The sequence below is a fragment of the Podarcis bocagei genome, assembly GCF_964188305.1.
Source record: "Podarcis bocagei genome assembly, chromosome: 6".
NCBI classification, from domain to species: domain Eukaryota; kingdom Metazoa; phylum Chordata; class Lepidosauria; order Squamata; family Lacertidae; genus Podarcis; species Podarcis bocagei.
Genome location: NC_138130.1, coordinates 68,958,276 through 68,977,524, shown reverse-complemented (window position 1 = coordinate 68,977,524; position 19,249 = coordinate 68,958,276). Strand labels below are relative to the sequence as shown.

At 42.1% G+C, this 19,249-nt stretch overlaps 1 protein-coding gene across 5 annotated transcripts in view; it reads left to right on the top strand.

The window, feature by feature from the left end:
- EPHA3 (EPH receptor A3) overlaps positions 1 to 19,249 on the top strand; it is a 208,174-nt gene that overhangs the window by 28,500 nt on the left and 160,425 nt on the right. Inside the window, exon 1 of one of the 5 annotated variants that reach the window (XM_081198951.1) lies at positions 1,092 to 1,115. The exons of the other annotated variants lie outside the window; for them this stretch is intronic. Coding sequence (XP_081055077.1) covers positions 1,107 to 1,115 — 9 coding nt within the window. The 5' untranslated portion in view covers positions 1,092 to 1,106. Of the gene's footprint in view, positions 1 to 1,091; positions 1,116 to 19,249 lie in introns of those variants that run through there. 5 annotated transcript variants of the gene reach the window in all.

The following is a 19,249-nucleotide window of genomic DNA, read 5'->3' as shown; positions in this document are numbered from 1 at the left end:
CATGCCAGTTCTATAGCTTAGTTGTTAGGCTCCGGGAAGGGGAAATGCCACCTGAGTCAACATTGGTTCAGAGTGGAAAGAAGCCACTGAAACTCAGAGAGCCAGCTCAGCTGGCAACTCCCTAGGAACAGTGGCCACCTATTGACATGCATGGGAAAGATCCTAGGTGCCTTTATCAGGTGTGTACAAACACATGTCATGTGGCACGCAACTTACAGCACGGGAATGCAAAGCAGTGGGATGGAGTGTGCATGGTGCCCACAGTAATGCTCGCCATGGCAGCCATTCAGCATGCCAAGCACAGCACATGCCCCAGGCATGCCCACTACATGCCTTGCCAATCATGCAGCCAATTGCAGTGAGGGCTAGTGGTTACAGGAGCATCCCCAACCAGTGACCTACATCTCCTGGTGTCCAGTTTCCCTACAAAACAATTCCACCTCACATAGCACTACAGGCTATGGCAAGAGATAACTGTGGCAGTCAGCTGGCATATCTGCATTACAGGTTGGGTTCAGCAGTCACTTATTCTTCCCAAAGAACACTTGTTCTATATGGGGAAAGGAGAATACAGGGTACCTGGTACAAGATTATTTTGGGGAAGTCATGACAGTACAGAATGGTTACATGTTTGAGTGTAGATATGTGATATGAGAGAAAGGGTCAGTTTGGACAGGGAACAGGTGCCTGTGAGACAGAGGCCACAATTGTCACCCCCTACCCCTATTCTTTATTAATTTCAAAAGTGAACGGGGCAAGAGATCAGTTTATGGTCCTTGTCAGAATTGTCTCATGAAACTCACCTCCTACATTTTTCCAGCTCATCTCTTTTCTTGGGTAGCCTCCGACTGAGTATTGGTGTTATTTTGCAGGAGTCTAAGCTTTGATGTTTTGACTCCTCTCTTGTTCCACTCTCCTGCTCTGCTGGACTCCCTTGTTGAGTTTCTCTTGCCTCAAAACGCCTAAAGCAGCAAGAGGCAAAGCAGCTGGCACAGGCTCGAAGCAGAGTATCGTGAGTGTTGTAAGAAACAGACGTGTCACATTAACCCATTAAAAAGACTCCTGTTGTCTCACGCAGCAGTTTGGTTAGATTCTGGAAGCCTGGGATGGTTTGGGTAAGTTTGATCTGTGCATGCTGTTCCTATCGACAGATTCTAATTTCTTTGGGGAATGGAGCTAAGAATAAATGTCTGGACCATACTGATTCTGTTATGGGATAATGAACTGTGTGTTTATACTGAGTTTGTTGCATCGAGGGAGGGAAAGAGGGAACAAATAGTCTGCTCTTATTGAATTTAATAGCAAAACACCCATGTTTTCATGAAGCAAAGCTGATCTGAGGGGGTGTAGTCTGGGTCTGAGTGAGCAATCTGACATTTTCAGGCACAATCATAGACTAGTGCTTGTTCTTCCACACTTGCATTCTTACATAATTATTCAGCAGAGCGGAGAACCAAAAAAGAGGGAGGCGGGAAAGGCAATATTTTCACAGTGGCTTTACATCTACTATATTAATTAAAACTCTGAGGGGATCTACATCTGTCTGAAACCCAGCTTAAAATATGAACTTAAACTTCAGAGGGAAAGCATTATAATAAAGATGTCACATCATATTGAAACATTGCTAATGGTGCTAAGGTGATTTACAAGCTAAAGTTAATAGAGCTACACTCAAAGCTGCATCTCGCAAATGAGGGTGTTGGTATGAAGCCAGCCAAGTTCCAAGACACAGCAATATATTCCCATCACAACCCATAAGTGCCAATATTGCTGAGGTTGGTTACTTTAGTAAATATAAAAGGGCTGCTTTTTCTCCTCCCCTTTAGTAGGCACCCCATGAAAATTTGATGTGTTGATTTTATTTTAGATGTATACAAGGGGTTAATTCCAGAGTGGGGAAGACAGGTTTTGTGTGCAGTGTTCTTTCGATGTTTTCCTTATGATTATCTGATCTGATTTGCAGCTATACAGAAATCCTGAATATTCATTTTGTGATTTACCTTCATTTGTGTTCTACTTGATAGCTGTCTGATGTCAGCGTTTTTTAACCCTGGATTTATCATCACCTTCAAAGAATGCCATAGTCTCATTCTGCCCCCCCCCTCTCCTAACCATCCCACACATTCATAACATTAGCGTTTGTAATGCAATGATCATCTGGTCAAGCTCATTCAAGTCTGCTGGGAGTTCAGGCTCCTCCAGAAAGCAGAGCAACAGAACTATTAAAGAGTGCAATAGCTACATTTACTTGTACTTGATTGCAAAGTCCACAGAGATAATATTCTGCACCAACACCTGCATTTGTGCAATTTTCATGCTGTCAATCAATCACAATTTGTGAAAGGGTCTGGGAAATGAGAGCCACTTAGTCTTTGCTGAGCATATTATTGATATGCTGATTAAGCATAACGCAACTGATTATTAACCGCAATTCACATAAATTGCAGCAGTACATATGTGGAATGGTGGGGGAATCAAGTCTCTTCAATCAATAATACAGATCTGAGCACACACATACAGGATAGGAAAAAACCCCACTAGAGTGGAAACTATTCTTAACCTATGTGAAAAGTTGCCTTGTTTCCAGGATGCACCAGGGCTCCATATGCATTTCAAGGGAAACTAGCTAACCTCCTCTATTGAAGTGAATGGGAAGCCAGATGCACATCAGTTCCACAAGAGCTCTGTGTCCATAGTAGAGCATATAGAGTTTTAGTTTGGGTATATGACATTTAAATTTTGTTTTCGCAAGGATCATCACCCTTAGGCCAGGCCTGAACTTCCCATAGCTTCCATTTAATAACAGAAGCAGGTTGGGAAAGGGACCATAAGACCCTTTTTAATGATGCATCTGAATGATATGTACAAATGACTGGTGGCTTTAACCCTGAGGATGCTTTATAAAATGAGGCCAGTAATTGATTAGGCTAGCTTTGAATTGCCGGCACTAGATATTGTGAGTATGCCAACTGAAACACAGATGTGAGCGCGGTTCTGCAAGTCTGTATATCCATGTGCATATGAACTGTCTAGTGGGATTCTGAGTTTTCCTCTGATCCTGCGGATGAGCAGACAAGCCAAGTCAATCGTCACTGCACCAAAGAAAGCACCAAATGAGCCTTTTGAACTTCTGCCTCCAGTCCATCTTCCATATGACACATCCCCTTTTGGAGATCTGGTGTCTGTTGAAGGCCATCTTTTTGGGTTGAGAACAGGCGCTTCTCCTGTGCTTCACTGTCTCTCACCTGGTACACTACCTGTGCTATTGAACTGGCAAGGTAGTATGGGAGGACACTCAGCTCCTTGGGTGCAGAGGAAAGGCATCTGTGATGGTCCTCCCTGCCACGTTCAGGTCAGGGGTCCCATGATGGCTAGTATCAGGTTCAGAGCTAGAAACTCAGTCCACCTCCTCAGCTGATATCCTCTGATGATGTCCCATTTACTGCTTGACTCCAGGGTTGCAACAATGCCATTGGTCATGCACAATACAAACTCCCCCCCCCCATCTCTAAGTATAAGCGGGAATGTATCTATTCTTGTAGTTGCATGGCCTGTCTTGTATTTTGTGATAGCTCAGTTGGTAAAGCATGAGACTCTTAATCTCAGGGCTGTGGGTTTGAGCTCCACATTGGTTGAAAGATTCCTGCAGAAGATTTATACAATCTGAAAAGAAAATAGTTTATACATCTTTTGAGATGCTTTTGCAAAAAAAATGTGATGTATATCTCATTACGAGAAGCCCAGAATTCCTCTGAAACACCCTCCTTTGGCTTCTGATTTGTCTGAAGCTGTTTCATACCCCTAGTGTGTCTACACAGCTGCACACAAGCACAAACTTACTAATGTATTGTAGTCAAGCGTAGTGAAAATGAAATCCAATATGCCACATATCTGTCCTTAAGACTGTGATCCTTTACTCTCAGGTAAGTAGGGTAAGGATCATTGCCTTAGTCTTTAAATGTTAAGAAGGTTTCCCCTCTATCTTCATCTTTTTTTTTTTTTTTTGCACCTGGTTATGTTATTTCACACTCTGTGTATCACTAATAGACCCCGAGATATGTAGCCAGAATATTCCTTATGCATACTAAATACTGAGATGTCTTTGGGGTGTGTTTTTTTTTAGCATTAAAATAAATAAATAATTGGAGTGAATAGATGTGTCTATCTGCTTTCCCATTAAATTGTCTTAAATCCAAGCACTTGAGCTTAACCAAGTTGTGGCTGAAACGAATTACAGTATCTAAAATCTCTTTGATCCCGCTTGGCAATCATATTTCCTTTTCTTGCCAAGAGCTTGTATGGAGTAAAAATGGGGGAACATGTTTATAGAAAAGTGAAGTGTTACACATAAGAAAGAAGTACCAATCCCGCAAGTATAAAACGGGGAATAGCTGGCTGGCTAAAGAGGATGCGGAGGTTTGCAGTTTTGGAAAACCAACACGCATATGAGGCAGTAACATATTGTGCTAACCAAAATGACATAACCCAAGCATTGATATGATCTCATTTTGAGTTCTGTGCTCCAGGCTGAAGGCCACATGTAAGGAACCGTTTCATAAATGGTAAAAGCTTTCAAGAGGACTGAGGATGAGAAGAGGTACGGAAGGCAAGAGCATTGGAGGAGAAGCTGAAGGATGTGGTCATGTTTAAGTTACAGACTGAAAGCATTTCCACAGCTCCCCCTTTTTACTGATGGTATCCAAATGAGGAAACATCCCTCCCTCTCTCTTTCTGTCTTTCTCACACCCACAGCCACCCAAACACCACCCTTTATGCGTGTGGTGACGTTTGTATTTCTGGAACCACTAAGAACATAATAATTCCCTTGCTGGATCAGAACCAAGATAAATTCAGTCCAGTATTTAATTTCTGACAGCAGACACATGGGTGTCTGGAAAACTCAAAAGGAGGGTCTTGGGCTTATGTTAGTACAGCAGAAACAGTAGCATGTTTCTACCCTGTTCACTGCTTCTTTCATGCCTAGTCTTCTGTTTTCTCCTCTGTGTTGAGTAATTATATTGTATGCCCCTCTGGGCAGAAACCCATATTCTTGGAACACGGCTAAGTGCTATTTAACAATCACAGTGGTGGCCGTTCCTTCTTTTGAAAAAGGCATCTAAGCTCACATGACAAGGCCTTTGTGCTTTGAGTGAAGGTGGCAAGAGTGGATATGGTTTGTAGGTTAGACAGGATTGCCATTTTGTGGATATTTTTTTAAAAAAGAATACATCTTGGTGTTTTGCAGTGCTTACACTTTCAGTTTATTTTAGCATAGTTTTTATATATTTTGTTAGCTATTATGAAACCACAGGATGTGGTCACATCTCTGAGCACTTCAGAATAGTGCAAGAAACAAAGAATTTAAATTGCTGGTAGGTGGTAAATAGATGTCATCCGTATGGGAAGTTGGTTCAGTGGTGAAGTATGTAAGCTCTCCTGGTCGTGAGATATTATCCTTCCTTGGATGAATATGTAAATGGGCATCCCTGAAAAATCACTTTAGGAATTAGGCATGGTCTTAAAGCAAGTCCCTTCCCCATTTTTTTATTTTTTAAAAATATTATTATTATTATTATTATTATTATTATTATTATTATTATTATTATTATTATTATTTTAAAAAATAAAATGGCAAGCAATCAGGAAAGGACAACAGATTTCCAGATGAGAAGAACTTGTGCATAGGAGGCAGTACTATGAGACCATAAATTGGAATACGTAAAGGTTTGGCAACGGCAACAGTAATTCTCTCCTACCCCAAACATAAAACACTGCAAGGATGAATGAAACAGTTATGCAGCCGCTACTGATATTGCTGTGCACCAATTCCAAGGAAGTGCTCCAATGTTTTGTTTCATTGTGGTCCACTGTAGCCAAACTGGTCCTCAATGAAAGATTCTCCCCATGCTTTTTTTCATGAGCTGCATCAAGTGCAATGCAACCCACTGAAATTTCTGGTCTAAGGGGCTGCACGCATGCCAATGGAGTCTGCAAAACACAACTCAACCCCTCCTCCTGTAAGCCTGCTTTTTGAAAATGGCAACTCTATAAATTCAACCAGATTGTGATATTTGTACCTAGTTTGGTTTTTAAATTGATAATAACTCAAAGTAACGTAGTATAAAATATCAGTTTTGTTCCAATGTAAACCACTCTTCCTCTAGTAATCATTGCCCTCTTTTCATATTTTGAATATTTGCCCCCTGCCTGCCCCCCGCCCGTCCCAGTTTATGGCAGCACTCTTTCAGACATTTGCAGCTCTGCTGTTTAAAATAATTAAAGCCACCACCGACCTAAGAAGTGCAGTTAAGAACATAGCAAGTATGCTGCCATTTCACATTTGAGGAGAGGGGGGTAGCACTGAAAGACCATCTTATTTAATTACATATATAATCAATCATTCTGCCATTTGCAAAATAACTTGTTGCAGATTGCGTATCATTTTTCTGTGGTTTTCAGCAATGTACTTTTCAGCTCCCATTCTGAGGCCTAAATAAAGATTTTATTTAGAACTTGTACTACGTATGTTTCAGCTTCCCATTTTCCCTTTTAACTTCGATGGTTAGAAACAGTATCATTTCCCTTGTGGGTAGGCATTTTATTTCTGTCAGTCTCTCAGTATAAATGCAGACCATTTGTGGAAAGTTATCAGAGATGAGATCACATTGGAAGTTCCCTCCCTCCCACCCAGCCCTCCACCGAATTCTCTAAAGAAAAGCTTGACTGTCATTTCTGAGTTTCCCACTGTTCTCTTATGCTGAATTTATTTACATAAAGTAACATGGAACAAAATGGTGATGCTTGCCTGAAAATCGTGGTTGAATAGCATCTTGAATGCAAATATCACCCACTTTTATTATATAGTATTTATGAGTCCGGAGGCCTTCACCGAAAGTGCATAATATAATACATATGAACAACTGGCTGTAAATTTCTACTTTTCTAAACTTTGCACCATCTGACACTCCTCTGACTCTACTTTTTAGAGCAAATGGAGCTCCAAAAAATAACTGAAGAGATTAGTTTTGAGGTTGCCCTGATAGGTTTAATCCGAAAGGGTGTTCATACATTACTTTAAATGAGTGTACAGTTTGTATACATGTGCACACAAATTTGTTGAGAGGTACAAATCAGCAAGTCCATATGTTCACTTGTAGAGACAGCCTGTGCCTGGGTTTGGTGTAACCCGTGAACAACTCTGAAATGTTTTTTACATCTTTGAGATGCTAAAGAAAGCTTTTATTGTGAAAGGTTCTCATTTATTAAGGACTGGTGTTGCTTACCTTCTTAGAGTAGGAAATGTTCCTGACTAGCTTTTGGAAGAAGAACTCCAATGCTTTAGTGTGTGAGACCAGGAGGATGTTTAGTTTTGCAAAAGTGAGATGGACCACTCAGCTCCTGTACTTCCAACACAGTAAATGGGCACCCCATCTGCCCTGTGAAGGTTCAGAGGTCTTCTGTTGTTTGTGAACTTGGCAGAACAAACAGTACCTCTTTCGCAGAGAGCAAAGGCTTTAGTTCAGAACAGTGTTCTGAACTGTGCTCCTTTTCAGGAATCACGTTAAGGCGAGTCAAAAGTATACTAATTAAGGTCATAGGTGCCACCATTACTGTTGATGCCAGGGTAGAGAAGACTGTCCACGAAAACATGCTAATCATTCAGTTCCCCCAGGCACCCATGCTTTCAGAAGCCAAAAGAAATGGCTCTCTCTTTCTGGTTTTGTGTGCTCATCTCTATGGTTGCTGCTGTGAGTAGATGCACTGATGTGCAGAAAATTTCAACTGCTGTTGCCTAAGGGAACACTTCACAAGGTTTGATGGGGCCATGAAGGGCTGGAGCAGACATCTAGCTACACTGAGTGCTGCAGCTTTTGAAACGGAAAACCCAGTTGGGAGTTACAGCTGTTCAAATATTTTTAGCAGCAACATATTCCAAAGGGTATGCTGTCTGTCACTGCTGTCCCTTACCTTTGTGGAGATGTGATGGACAGCAACCTTGTGCTCACTGATTCTGAGACCACTTGCCAACAGAAAAGTGTCTAGGCCTTTCACAGATCCCAGAATGCAACATTCCAGATTGCTTCGCAAGTATTTGCTTCTGCCATAGTCTATCAATGCAGGGTATTAACTGTGCTATGACCGGTGCTGTTGTTAAGTGGAATGACAGGCACTTAGTTTGAGGTGTCAGGGAAAGGTAGTAAAATACTATTACTGCATTTTTACTTCCAGGAATGGGGAGAGGTGCTTGTGGGATTTTTCTGCCTTAGATGCCAAAATAATTTGGCTTGCTTGAGGGTATTTGATGTACAAGGGGGTATTTGATATTCTCCATCCGGCAGCAAAAAGTCTTCTTTCTTGGGCTGTCTTTGGGTCCTGCTTACATAGAAGTCATTATTATTATTATTATTATTATTATTATTATTATTATTATTTAGCTCAATCCATTTATGAATTGCTTCCTACAAAATATCTCAAAGAGCACCGTCAAACATCCCTGTGGGAAAGGGGTAACATCTCATCAGGAGGCCCATTCCATGTGATATACAAAATGGGCTTTGACTTATGAAAGACCCTACCTTTTGGGTTCCCACTGCATATCAGACTAGTGCCATCTCTATTGCCTTTTCAGCGCGAAGTGCGCACTTACTACCCCTCGCTAGTTCACGTGCCATGTGATGCTTTCTTTTTATAATTCTGTTTTGTTGTAAAAATTCAAGGAAACCCATAATTAAAGCTGCCCTGCTGCAGGGAGCACAAACTGCCAGATTAGGGGTCAGTTCTTGCTAATCCCCCCCACCTGAACTGAACATAACCTTCTAGGAGGAAGCTGCTGCCTGGTGTTTCAAGGGGGCTTTGCTGAATGGGGATTATCTGTGATTAAATATTAGGAAAGATTTAGTCCAAGGCAAAGGATATTGCTGAATAGATGTATTTTATTCTGTGAACTGCCCTGAGATCTTGAGATGAAGGGCAGTATATAAATTAAATAAATAAAATGCAGCACTACTAGTGCCCACTAAGAAACCAGTGCAGTTTTGAAAGTGGTTAAAATAAGTACAGCTTTGAAAGGCAGAGTCTGCCGTCTTGATCCAGAATGGTATCCAAATTTTGACAGAAATCTGCTCGTCCATCTCTGGTGTCATTATGCAAAATTTGCTTATGGTATTTTAAGACTACTGGAATGAACAAGTCTCTGTCATGCACTGAAATTAAGCAAGGAGGGCATGAGTCCCATCTAAGTCAGGGGGGAATTCCACAGGCTTGAGCACATAGCATTGAATGTATGCCTTATGGTAGTGCATTTGAGCCATGGGAGAGCACCAACCAAGACTTCCCCAAAGATATCAGTGATAAGGCAGGACTATAAGGTAAGGTGGGGACACGGATGGCGCTGTGGGTTAAACCACAGAGCCTAGGACTTGCCGATCAGAAGGTCGTGGTTCGAATCCCCATGAGGGGGTGAGCTCCCATTGCTCAGACCCTGCTCCTGCCAACCTAGCAGTTTGAAAGCACGTCAAAGTGCAAGTCGATAAATAGGTATCGCTCTGGTGGGAAGGTAAACGGCGTTTCCGTACGCTGCTCCAGTTCGCCAGAAGGGGCTTAGTCATGCTGGCCACATGACCCAGAAGCTGTACTCCTGCTCCCTTGGCCAATAAAGCGAGATGAGCGCCGCAACCCCAGAGTCCATCACGACTGGACCTAATGGTCAGGGGACCCTTTACCTTTACCTATAAGGTAAGGTTACCAGATGTTCCTGTTTCCTTGATTTGCAAATCATTCCCCTGACAAAATTCATTGACGTTGAAAAGTGTCCCCAGATTCATTGGGGGGAAACCTGGTATCCTTACTATAAAGGATCTAGCAATTCTTAAGATATCCTGGACCCAAGTTGCTAATGACCTTGTACATTAATACAACAAACTTGAACCTGGCCCAGCAACATACGGGCAGCCAGAAGTGCTGTTGGGATCCAACGTTTTAATTTTGCTTGCAGCTAATTGACAAGAAACAGGGCCTGAGCGGCACTGAAGAGCTCATGTGTGGAAGCACCCCTTTCTCTCAGTTACTTTCACAACATGCTGAGGATCTGTCTGGGAAGAGCACTATTTTCAAGGTCCCCATGGGTGATGTGACATAGAGTGAAAGGGTATCAGAGTGGAACTCCAAAATAAACCAACGTAAGCCTTCTCTACAGAAAGCTTACTCCTTTATCATATTGCTTCTTAGGGCTGTGGGAGCCAAAGGAGCAATTTATTATGCCAACCTCCACTTTAGCTACAAAGAATAATATTCAACAGCAAGTTGAAATGTGCCCTTGAAGGGCCATGGTCAATTATATACATGTAGGAAAACATTTGACAGGTTGCTACACTCTGCATTTACACACACACACACACACACACACACACACACACACACACAGACTCCAGAATGAGATGAATGCACAAAAAGATTGCTTGCTGTTTTTAATTATACAAGGTGCTTTGATTGAACAGCACCTTTTCTGAATATGGAAAAAAAGATATATTTTTATAGGGCTGGGCTGGTCAAATCTGAAGTTCAGTAATGTAATATTGAAGTAGATCCTTGGTCCTTCTGAATGGTCAGATGGAATTTGATGCCACTGGGGAAAGGCTGCCCTTTTTTTTCAGTGTATGCAAAGTTTCTGCATAATTGTGCCTGACATGTTTGGAAGTAGCTTTTTTAAAACCACATGTATTGGAACTGGTAAGGGAAGGTATTTACAAACATTGGTAAAACGTGATTCGGGTGTTTGTTTAGCCTGGTTTAGTAGTTGAGTTAAAGGCATCCCTTTTAATTAATGTAAACAAGTTTGGTATGTCGTCGTAGTGCATTGTGCGTAGGAAACTAGTTCATTTGGTCAGTTTGGGCCTGGTTCTCATCTGTCTGCCTATTCGTCATTTATCAAAAGTGATGGCTCCACAAAATCTGATTTCCTTGGGCATTTTTTGGTAAACCTGGGGCAGGATTTTCTGTAATTAAACATTCACGTGGTTCCTTTTATGCTCAAGGACAAGATATTTAACCAGCTAACAATCAAAACATATCCTGTCCCTCATTTTCTTTGTGCTATAAAACCCTCAAACAGCTGCGCTCATTCTGTTAAATTTTAGCTAATTCTTTTCTCCTGGTGTTTCGTTATTTCAAAGGAGTGAAGAAGGGCTAGTATTTAGGACACAACTGTAGAAAAAGTTTGCTCCAAGGCGTATGTGATTGTCTGTGGATGGATGTAGGTTTAGTTCCAAGTTCATATGAATCTGCTTAGCTTGGAGTGCAGCCTGACACTGTGATCCCACTTCTTCCTCTCCCTGAAAATTATCTGTGTATTCTGTGTTGTATATGGCTGTACTTAGCTTCCTGTTCTCTGATGATTCTACCTTTATACTGAGTGAGTGTCCATGCAGCTCAGTATTGTCTACACCAGGCATGGGGAACCTGTGACCCACCAGCTGTTGCTGGACCGCAAATGCCATCATCCCTGACCATTGGCCATGTTGGCTAGGATTGATGGGAACTCATAACATCTTGAAGGACCACAGGTTTCTTCTTCCTCCTCTACAATAATTGACATCCACACTCTAGAATTTCAAATAAGAGTCATTACTAGCTCTGCCTGGAGATACAAGGGGTTGAAATTGAGGTGAAGCCTTCTACATTTAAACCACATTCAAACTAAATTCTCATTCATGACTGCTCTGACACCTTTATCTAATCAACTTCTCCATTAATGCAATCAATGCAAATCTTACTGTACATCCAGTATTTGAGACTGTCTCTACAACCAAAGCTGGTAAGTGTCAGTTCAATGCACCCACCTAAGAATTTTGGATCAGGACTCTTTTAAGTGTATTTAACTATTAAGAATCAATCTCAACAAAAAGAAAAAAGGAAGAAAACAAAAATGGGAAAGAAGTATAGAAAATCTATAAATAGTAAATTATACAGTATTTCTTTAGTGCATTCATCAGCATTATTTGAGTGGCAGTTATCTAATGATAAAAAACTTAGATATTCAAGTAATTTTGGAGCAGGGATGATTATTAATGAACTAAATGGTTCCTTTATTAGGTAATAAAAGTGATATAATGTTTATATCATATTTGTATTCAGCCCTTTCTCCAGGGATTTTTTGGGGGGAGGGGCAACATACAAATTTTAATTTATTTAACAAAAATTTTATACCATTTAATCAAAATAGAAACATCTCAAATTACTTTACATAAAATAATGTAAAATATTTATCAAAAAATATAGATATGAACAACAAAAAAGTAAGAGTTGGCCTTTGGTGGTGGCAAATACTAGAATAAAGGATTGCCTTCTTGCAGGTGCAGAATGAACATTATGTGGCACTTGCAAAATTTCAGATTCCACTAATCAAAGAGGTTAAGGGGGCACATGTCGGGTAAGGCTTCACGTAAGCTGATCTCAAGCTGTTGAGGGCTCTATATATCACCAGAAGCACCTTGAGCAAATGCTTCGCCAGTTAGAACTATGAGTGGAGGTGGAGTGTGCTGACAGGATCTCACTTCTTCAGTTTCTGGAGCAGCTGCAAGAGAAGCACAACATAGAACACATTGTAATAATTCATTCTTGAAGGTACCAGATCCAGGGCTACTGTGACAAAACTGGACCCAGAAGCACCCATAGACTGTCAGAAGGGAGTCCCTATCCAGTGAAAATAATTGGCCAATTTCTTGGCGAGGGGAGCCATTCACCCACAGTACCACCATCTTACCAGAATTCAAGCTCATATTACATTCCTTCACCTGACCACCACTGCATCTAGACATGCGTGCAGGGCCTACAGAGGGGTTGCATTGCCATAGCATGAAAAAAAACATACTAGATCATGTTGGGATTTCATTCCTCCCATTGCAGGATGTGAGAGTGTTTTCATCACATGTCTGTGTTGACATTCCATACCGTTGGAGTCATGAGAATGGAAGTTTCAGTTACACTGTTCCGTTGTGTTGTACTATCGCTTTTCTGCACTCTCAGAGATGAAGAAGGAGAAAGGAGCCATGATTTCTTTTGTTCTGTTTTGTACATAATAAAGTAGCTTAAAAATCCACACCTCCAATGCCTAGCTTCTGCTTGGACTCTGCTATTGCAATGTGTGCACATATCTTCGACTATGTGGGACGTGGGTGGCGCTGTGGGTAAAACCTCAGCGCCTAGGACTTGCCGATTGTCAGGTCAGCGGTTCGAATCCCCGCTGCGGGGTGCGCTCCCGTTGCTCGGTCCCAGCGCCTGCCAACCTAGCAGTTCGAAAGCACCCCCGGGTGCAAGTAGATAAATAGGAACCGCTTACTAGCGGGAAGGTAAACGGCGTTTCCGTGTGCTGCGCTGGCTCTCCAGATGCAGCTTGTCACGCTGGCCACGTGACCCGGAAGTTTCTGCGGACAGCGCTGGCCCCCGGCCTCTTAAGTGAGATGGGCGCACAACCCTAGAGTCAGACACGACTGGCCCATATGGGCAGGGGTACCTTTACCTTTACCTATGTGTCACAAAAGTGGATGGGGAAAGAAGTGTGATGAATCATTCCAAGGGTCGCTTGTGGGGGAGAACGTAGCTGCCTGGCGTTCTCTAGTTGGTGCAAGAAGCCCAGTGAGGTCTCTCTCCATGTACCCAGGCACCAACAGGTCAAGCCAGAGGTCCATATACTCCGGTCTTTTCTTTTCAGCAGTGGCTAACAGGATGTCATTGGGGAATTACTAGCTGAACAAACAGACAACATCCCACCACCTGAGCTGATGTTCACCTGCGATTCATAGACATACTCCCTTTAAACATGGCCATTCCCTTTATCTCATCATGGATAACAGGTACTGGTAGACTTATCCTTCATGAAGTCTATCCCTTTTTCAAAGCCAATTAAACTACTTTTATTTTAATCTTGCAGCAAGGATGAGAGTTGGCGGAATGCCTAAGATTAGAAATCCATAGCCAACCCCATTGTTATCTCCAGACCCAGTCCTGTGGCCATTGCACAATACTTGTTCTCCATACTGTTCATGGGTCTGAGTACAGTTCCGATTAAGACAAAACAAGGACTACATTTTTAAATAGAAAATTGATATAGGACCAAAATGGCAGTAAAAAGAAAAGGCAAAGAGGGAATTAAGTGGCCTGAGATAATTTATTTGGCTTGGTTTGCTGTAATGGCAATTTCTGTAACAGTAAGGATGAACATGGAAGTACAAAAAGCCATCTATGATTAATAGAATAAGCAACATAAAAGACAATGGGTGATTGCAAAGGTTACAAGATGGTTAATAAGATTATTAAAGTTGTTAATAAAGGAAGAGTGTGGAAAAGGTCATAATAAAGAGTGAGAGTATTAAATTACTAGAGGAAGCCCTGGTCAGTGAAGGAAATGATGTAGCTCTGGAAGTGGCAAGAATTATTTAAAGCCTATAAAATATTGCTTCAAAAAAAAAAAGCGAATTATTTGACTCTGAGTTTTTCTAGTGCTTTGGGGACGAAGGTGACTGTGGAAATAGTTTCTTGGAAGAAGAGGCAAGATAAAGAAAGAAAGATGCTTCTATATTATAGGCTAGCTTAATATGAATCACTTTGCATTTACAAGTTGGTATTTACCTTGTGCATGGACGGTGGTGGTGCTATGGTCTAAATCACGGAACCTCTTGGGCTTGCTGATCAGAAGGTCAGTGGTTTGAATTCCCATGATGGGGTGAGCTCCCGTTGCTCGGTCCCAGCGCCTGCCAACCTAGCAGTTCGAAAGCATGCCAAAAATGCAAGTAGATAAATAGGTACCGCTCTGGTGGGAGCGTTTCTGTGCACTGCTCTGGCTCGGTGTTCCATTGCGCTTAGTCATGCTGGCCACATGACCTGGAAAAACTGTCTGCGGACAAATGCCGGCTCCCTCAGCCTGTAAAGTGAGATGAGTCCCGCAACCCCAGAGTTGTCCATGACTGGACTTAACTGTCAGGGGTCCTTTACCTTTTTATTTAACTTGTGCAAAAAAAGGGAGCAAGCAAATGTTGCAACAGCTGTGGCACAGGATTGCAAAATATAGGTCTGGCGCAGGAGTTTTTTCAAAGCACTGGTTTAAGAAGCCAGAAGTGAATTTGGAGGCCAAGGGAACTCTGGATTCGTACCAGCCTCACCTTCCATTACATGTTATTTTCATCATGAAGCCTGCACTCCCTTTTACATCTGAACACATTAACGTCACTTAGGAAACAGGAAATTAGGCCAGGCTCATATTTTGAACCATACCAATATTAATACAACAAAAGAAAGTATCAAACTCTGGCAAAACTGAGGGTAATTTACATTAAGCTTACAAGACGGATCGTTTTATCGATATTAAGTTTGTAGTGATTAATGATGCTCCCATGAATAACAAATTAATTTAATAACTATTGATTCTGTACTGTTAATACATTGAACAGTTGTGTGCACTCACCCCTCCCCCAGGTTGGATTTATTAGTCATCTTTTCCAAAGCCAGGGTAAAGTTTATATAGCTTTCAATCCAAAGTATACAGTTGGAGACAAAGAACTGTGAATGATGGCAATAGCCACAAGTGCTGGTGCAAGAAAACTTAAGAGTTAACATACTGCTGTATGTCACAGGCTTCTCTTTTTAGGCAAAAAGCTTTTGACAATTTGTCTCATTAGTTTTTATTCTACCTTACGATTTTTTAAAATTAAATTTTTAAAATTAATTTTCAGAAAATAACACCTAAAATCATAATATTTCCATCTGTACCTGCTTAATCCCTGACTGGCCCATATGGAGTGGGAAGGTCTGAATGGAGCATGTAGGCACATTTGGTTCAGGGTTCCTAACTGTAGGGAGCGTTCTAAGTATGCCCATCTGAACATGCTTACAAACCCTTTCCCAACATTCCTTCTCAATGTGAGACAGTTGGTGGTGGAGAAAGCTGTGGCAGGGACAATGAAGAAAGGGCTGGTGCATCCCTGCACACTTTATGCACTCACACACGGGACGGACTCTGACAGGACTACTGTTTATTGTAGGTAATTTGTATTGGGCCACAAAGCTATGAACAGCTTATGCATACCTCTTCTTGGTGTGATTTCTAGAGATATTACTATTGCACCCTGAAAATCAGAAACACAGTCTGCTTCACTGCCTCACTTTCAGTGTCTGAAACGACTGTGTAACTGTTTTGTAATGTTCGTAGTTGTATGCATTATAGCGTATAGAGCTGTGATTAGCTGTGTGTTTGCAGACATTTAGAAGATCAGAAAAGTCACCTGTACAGTATAGCATCTGGTTCCCATGAACATGAGGTGTGCTATAAGCAGCAGACGGCCTTTTGCTGAGAGCCGACTTTCAGTTGATCGCAGGAAGGCGGCTCTGCTGCTCCACATAAAGCCCTGACCCAGAAGCCCGTTTGTGGGGAATCCAGTGCTAAATTGTTTGTAAATTACCAGCTTCTGGGTGAGAGTTTTGTACATTGCAGAGCAGCTGTGATCCATTGAAAGTCAGCCCTGGACAATATAGTGTGTGGACATTACAAGCACATTCAATATTACATAGTGCCTGACATCCCTCTTGCCATGAAGAGCAGTGCAGCATACAAACAAAACTCAAAGAACGTTTTAATATTTCACTTACAGTATTTGCGTTCTAGTGGTCTGATTAATGTACCGTATTTTTCGCTCTATAACACGCACCTGACCATAACACGCACATCGTTTTTAGAGGAGGAAAACAAGGGAAAAAATATTCTGAATGAAACAGTGGACGTATCATTTTTGTGCTTCATGCTGTGGCCACAGACATGTGATCTGATGGTGAATTTGGGGTGACCCAATGCAAAAATCCTGAGAATCCCTGTGGATCCATGCTTTGTAACCACGTTTTTGCACCATTGCAGCCCCAGGCAACAGTGGGTGCGTGATTTTTTTGGGGGGGGCAGGCTGTAGCCATGGACATGCTATGTGCTCTGATGGTGAATTTTGGCTGACCCAATGCAAAGATCCTGAGGATCCATGTGGATCCATGCTCTGTAACCACGTTTTTGCACCATTGCAGCCCCAGGCAACAGTGGGTGCGTGATTTTTTTTGGGGGGGACAGGCTGTAGCCATGGACATGCTATGTGCTCTGATGGTGAATTTTGGCTGACCCAATGCAAAGATCCTGAGGATCCATGTGGATCCATGCTTTGTAACCACGTTTTTGCACCATTGCAGCCCCAGGCAACAATGGGTGTGTGATTTTGGGGGGGCAGGCTGTAGCCATGGACATGCTGTGTGCTCTGATGGTGAATTTGGGGTGACCCAATGCAAAGATCCTGAGGATCCATGTGGATCCATGCTTTGTAACCACATTTTAAGTGGGGAGGGAAGGAAAAACACAGAAGGCTAAGAATGCAGGAGAGGGCTATAACGTGAGGAAAGGAAGGCAAAAGTTTCCCCCCACCCACCCACCCAAGCCAGCCAGCGCTCTCTCTCTCTCTCTCTCTCTCTCTCTCTCTCTCTCTCTCTCTCCCTCCCTCTCCCTCCCACCAGCATGACAGAAGAAAGCATTTTAACTGCATTAAGAACTATTTAGCAGCGAAACCTAAGCTTTGCCATCCCTTAAGAGGTACAGACACTGTAATCTTCCAGATCGCATGAATTTACAGGCAAAACACTGTTTAAGGATTTCATCCTTTTAAATGGAAGAAAGCATATTTGAATGCTGTGTGTCTCCAAAAATTTTAAGCCGAACCTGTAATCTCTCTTCCCTTCACAAACATTGTTCCCTCCGGAGCCTGGAGGGGAGGGGCTTTCCCTGCTCTTTGTTCCGTTTGAGCAAACACAGTAACGAAACAGAGAGGGTGGGCAGTAAGACCCTGAGGCAGAATGCAGGAATGCTGCCACTTCCTCTCTCACGGAGCTCCCTTCTCCCTGAAGCACGGTTTGATTTTTGCCTCATTTTTCGGCTCCAGGGACCACACATTCGCTGCATAACACGCACAGACATTTCCCCTTCCTTTTTAGGAGAAAAAATCTGCGTGTTATAGAGCGAAAAATATGGTACACAGTGAGGAAAAAGCGGGGCAGTGAATAAGCTCTTCATGTGTAAAAAAGTTTTGGTTGTAGAGGAGAGCATCCATCATGATAAGAGTCAGTTTGCACTGAATGAAAAGTGAAACCTTTGAGAAGAAATAATGAAGAAATAATTGAAGAAATAATGCGTGCTTGGCAATCTGAAGACAAGTGGAGGATAATGAGGTGGCTGCTGCCATTTTAAATTCCCAATGAAAATACTTTGAGTTAATTAAAGAAAGTGGTGATGGTTACTGCCTCCTCACCCTTCCCTTCTTTTTTTTAGCACCTGGTTTCATGGCAATGTCTACCCATAGTATACTTGCAGAGGGGACGGGGGTCTGGGAGCCCTGGAAGGGGGGAATGACGCCCAAAGGGCATCCTGTCCAGGGCCCATTCAAATGGAATATATCTGCCTTATTATGGTTCTTAAAGCTCCCATGCAAATACATGTAATTTATTTATTATATTTTTATCTCACTTTTTCCTCCAAGATGAGCAATTATGAAATACTTATAAAAAGCTAAAGGTAAAGGACCCCTGGACCAGTCAAAGGCAACTATGGGGTTGCGGTGCTCATCTCTCTTTCAGGCTGAGGGAGCTGGTGTTTGTCCACAGACAGCTTTCCAGGTCGTGGGCAGCATGACTAAACTGCTTCTGGCACAATGGAACACTGTGACAGAAACCAGAGTGCACGGAAATGCCGTTTACTTTCCTGCCGCAGTGGGACCTATTTATCTACTTGCACTGGCATGCTTTCAAACTGCTAGGTTGGCAGGAGCTGGAACAGAGCAATGGGAGCTCATCCCGTTGCACCGATTCGAACCACCAACCTTCTGATCGGCAAGCCCAAGAGGCTCAGTGGTTTAACAGCTATGAAATATTTGTAAGCCATCCTGAGAACTGCATCACCAAGTGAAGGGTAAAGCATGAATTTCAGTAAATAATTAAATAAACCTCCATATAAAAATACTTAACATTAAAACATAAAAACTAATTAAACACAGATTGCAGTTCATTAAATTAAATTGTAACAGCCAACAAAGACAACAAATTAAAAAATTACTTATTCCAGGAAATGTTCATCTGAAGGCATCCTCACACAGAGGGCAAATACACTGGAACTGGCTGAAGCTCCCTCATAAGAAGTTCCAGAACTGAGCCCTGATAGCTGAAATAGGTTTGAAAAGTG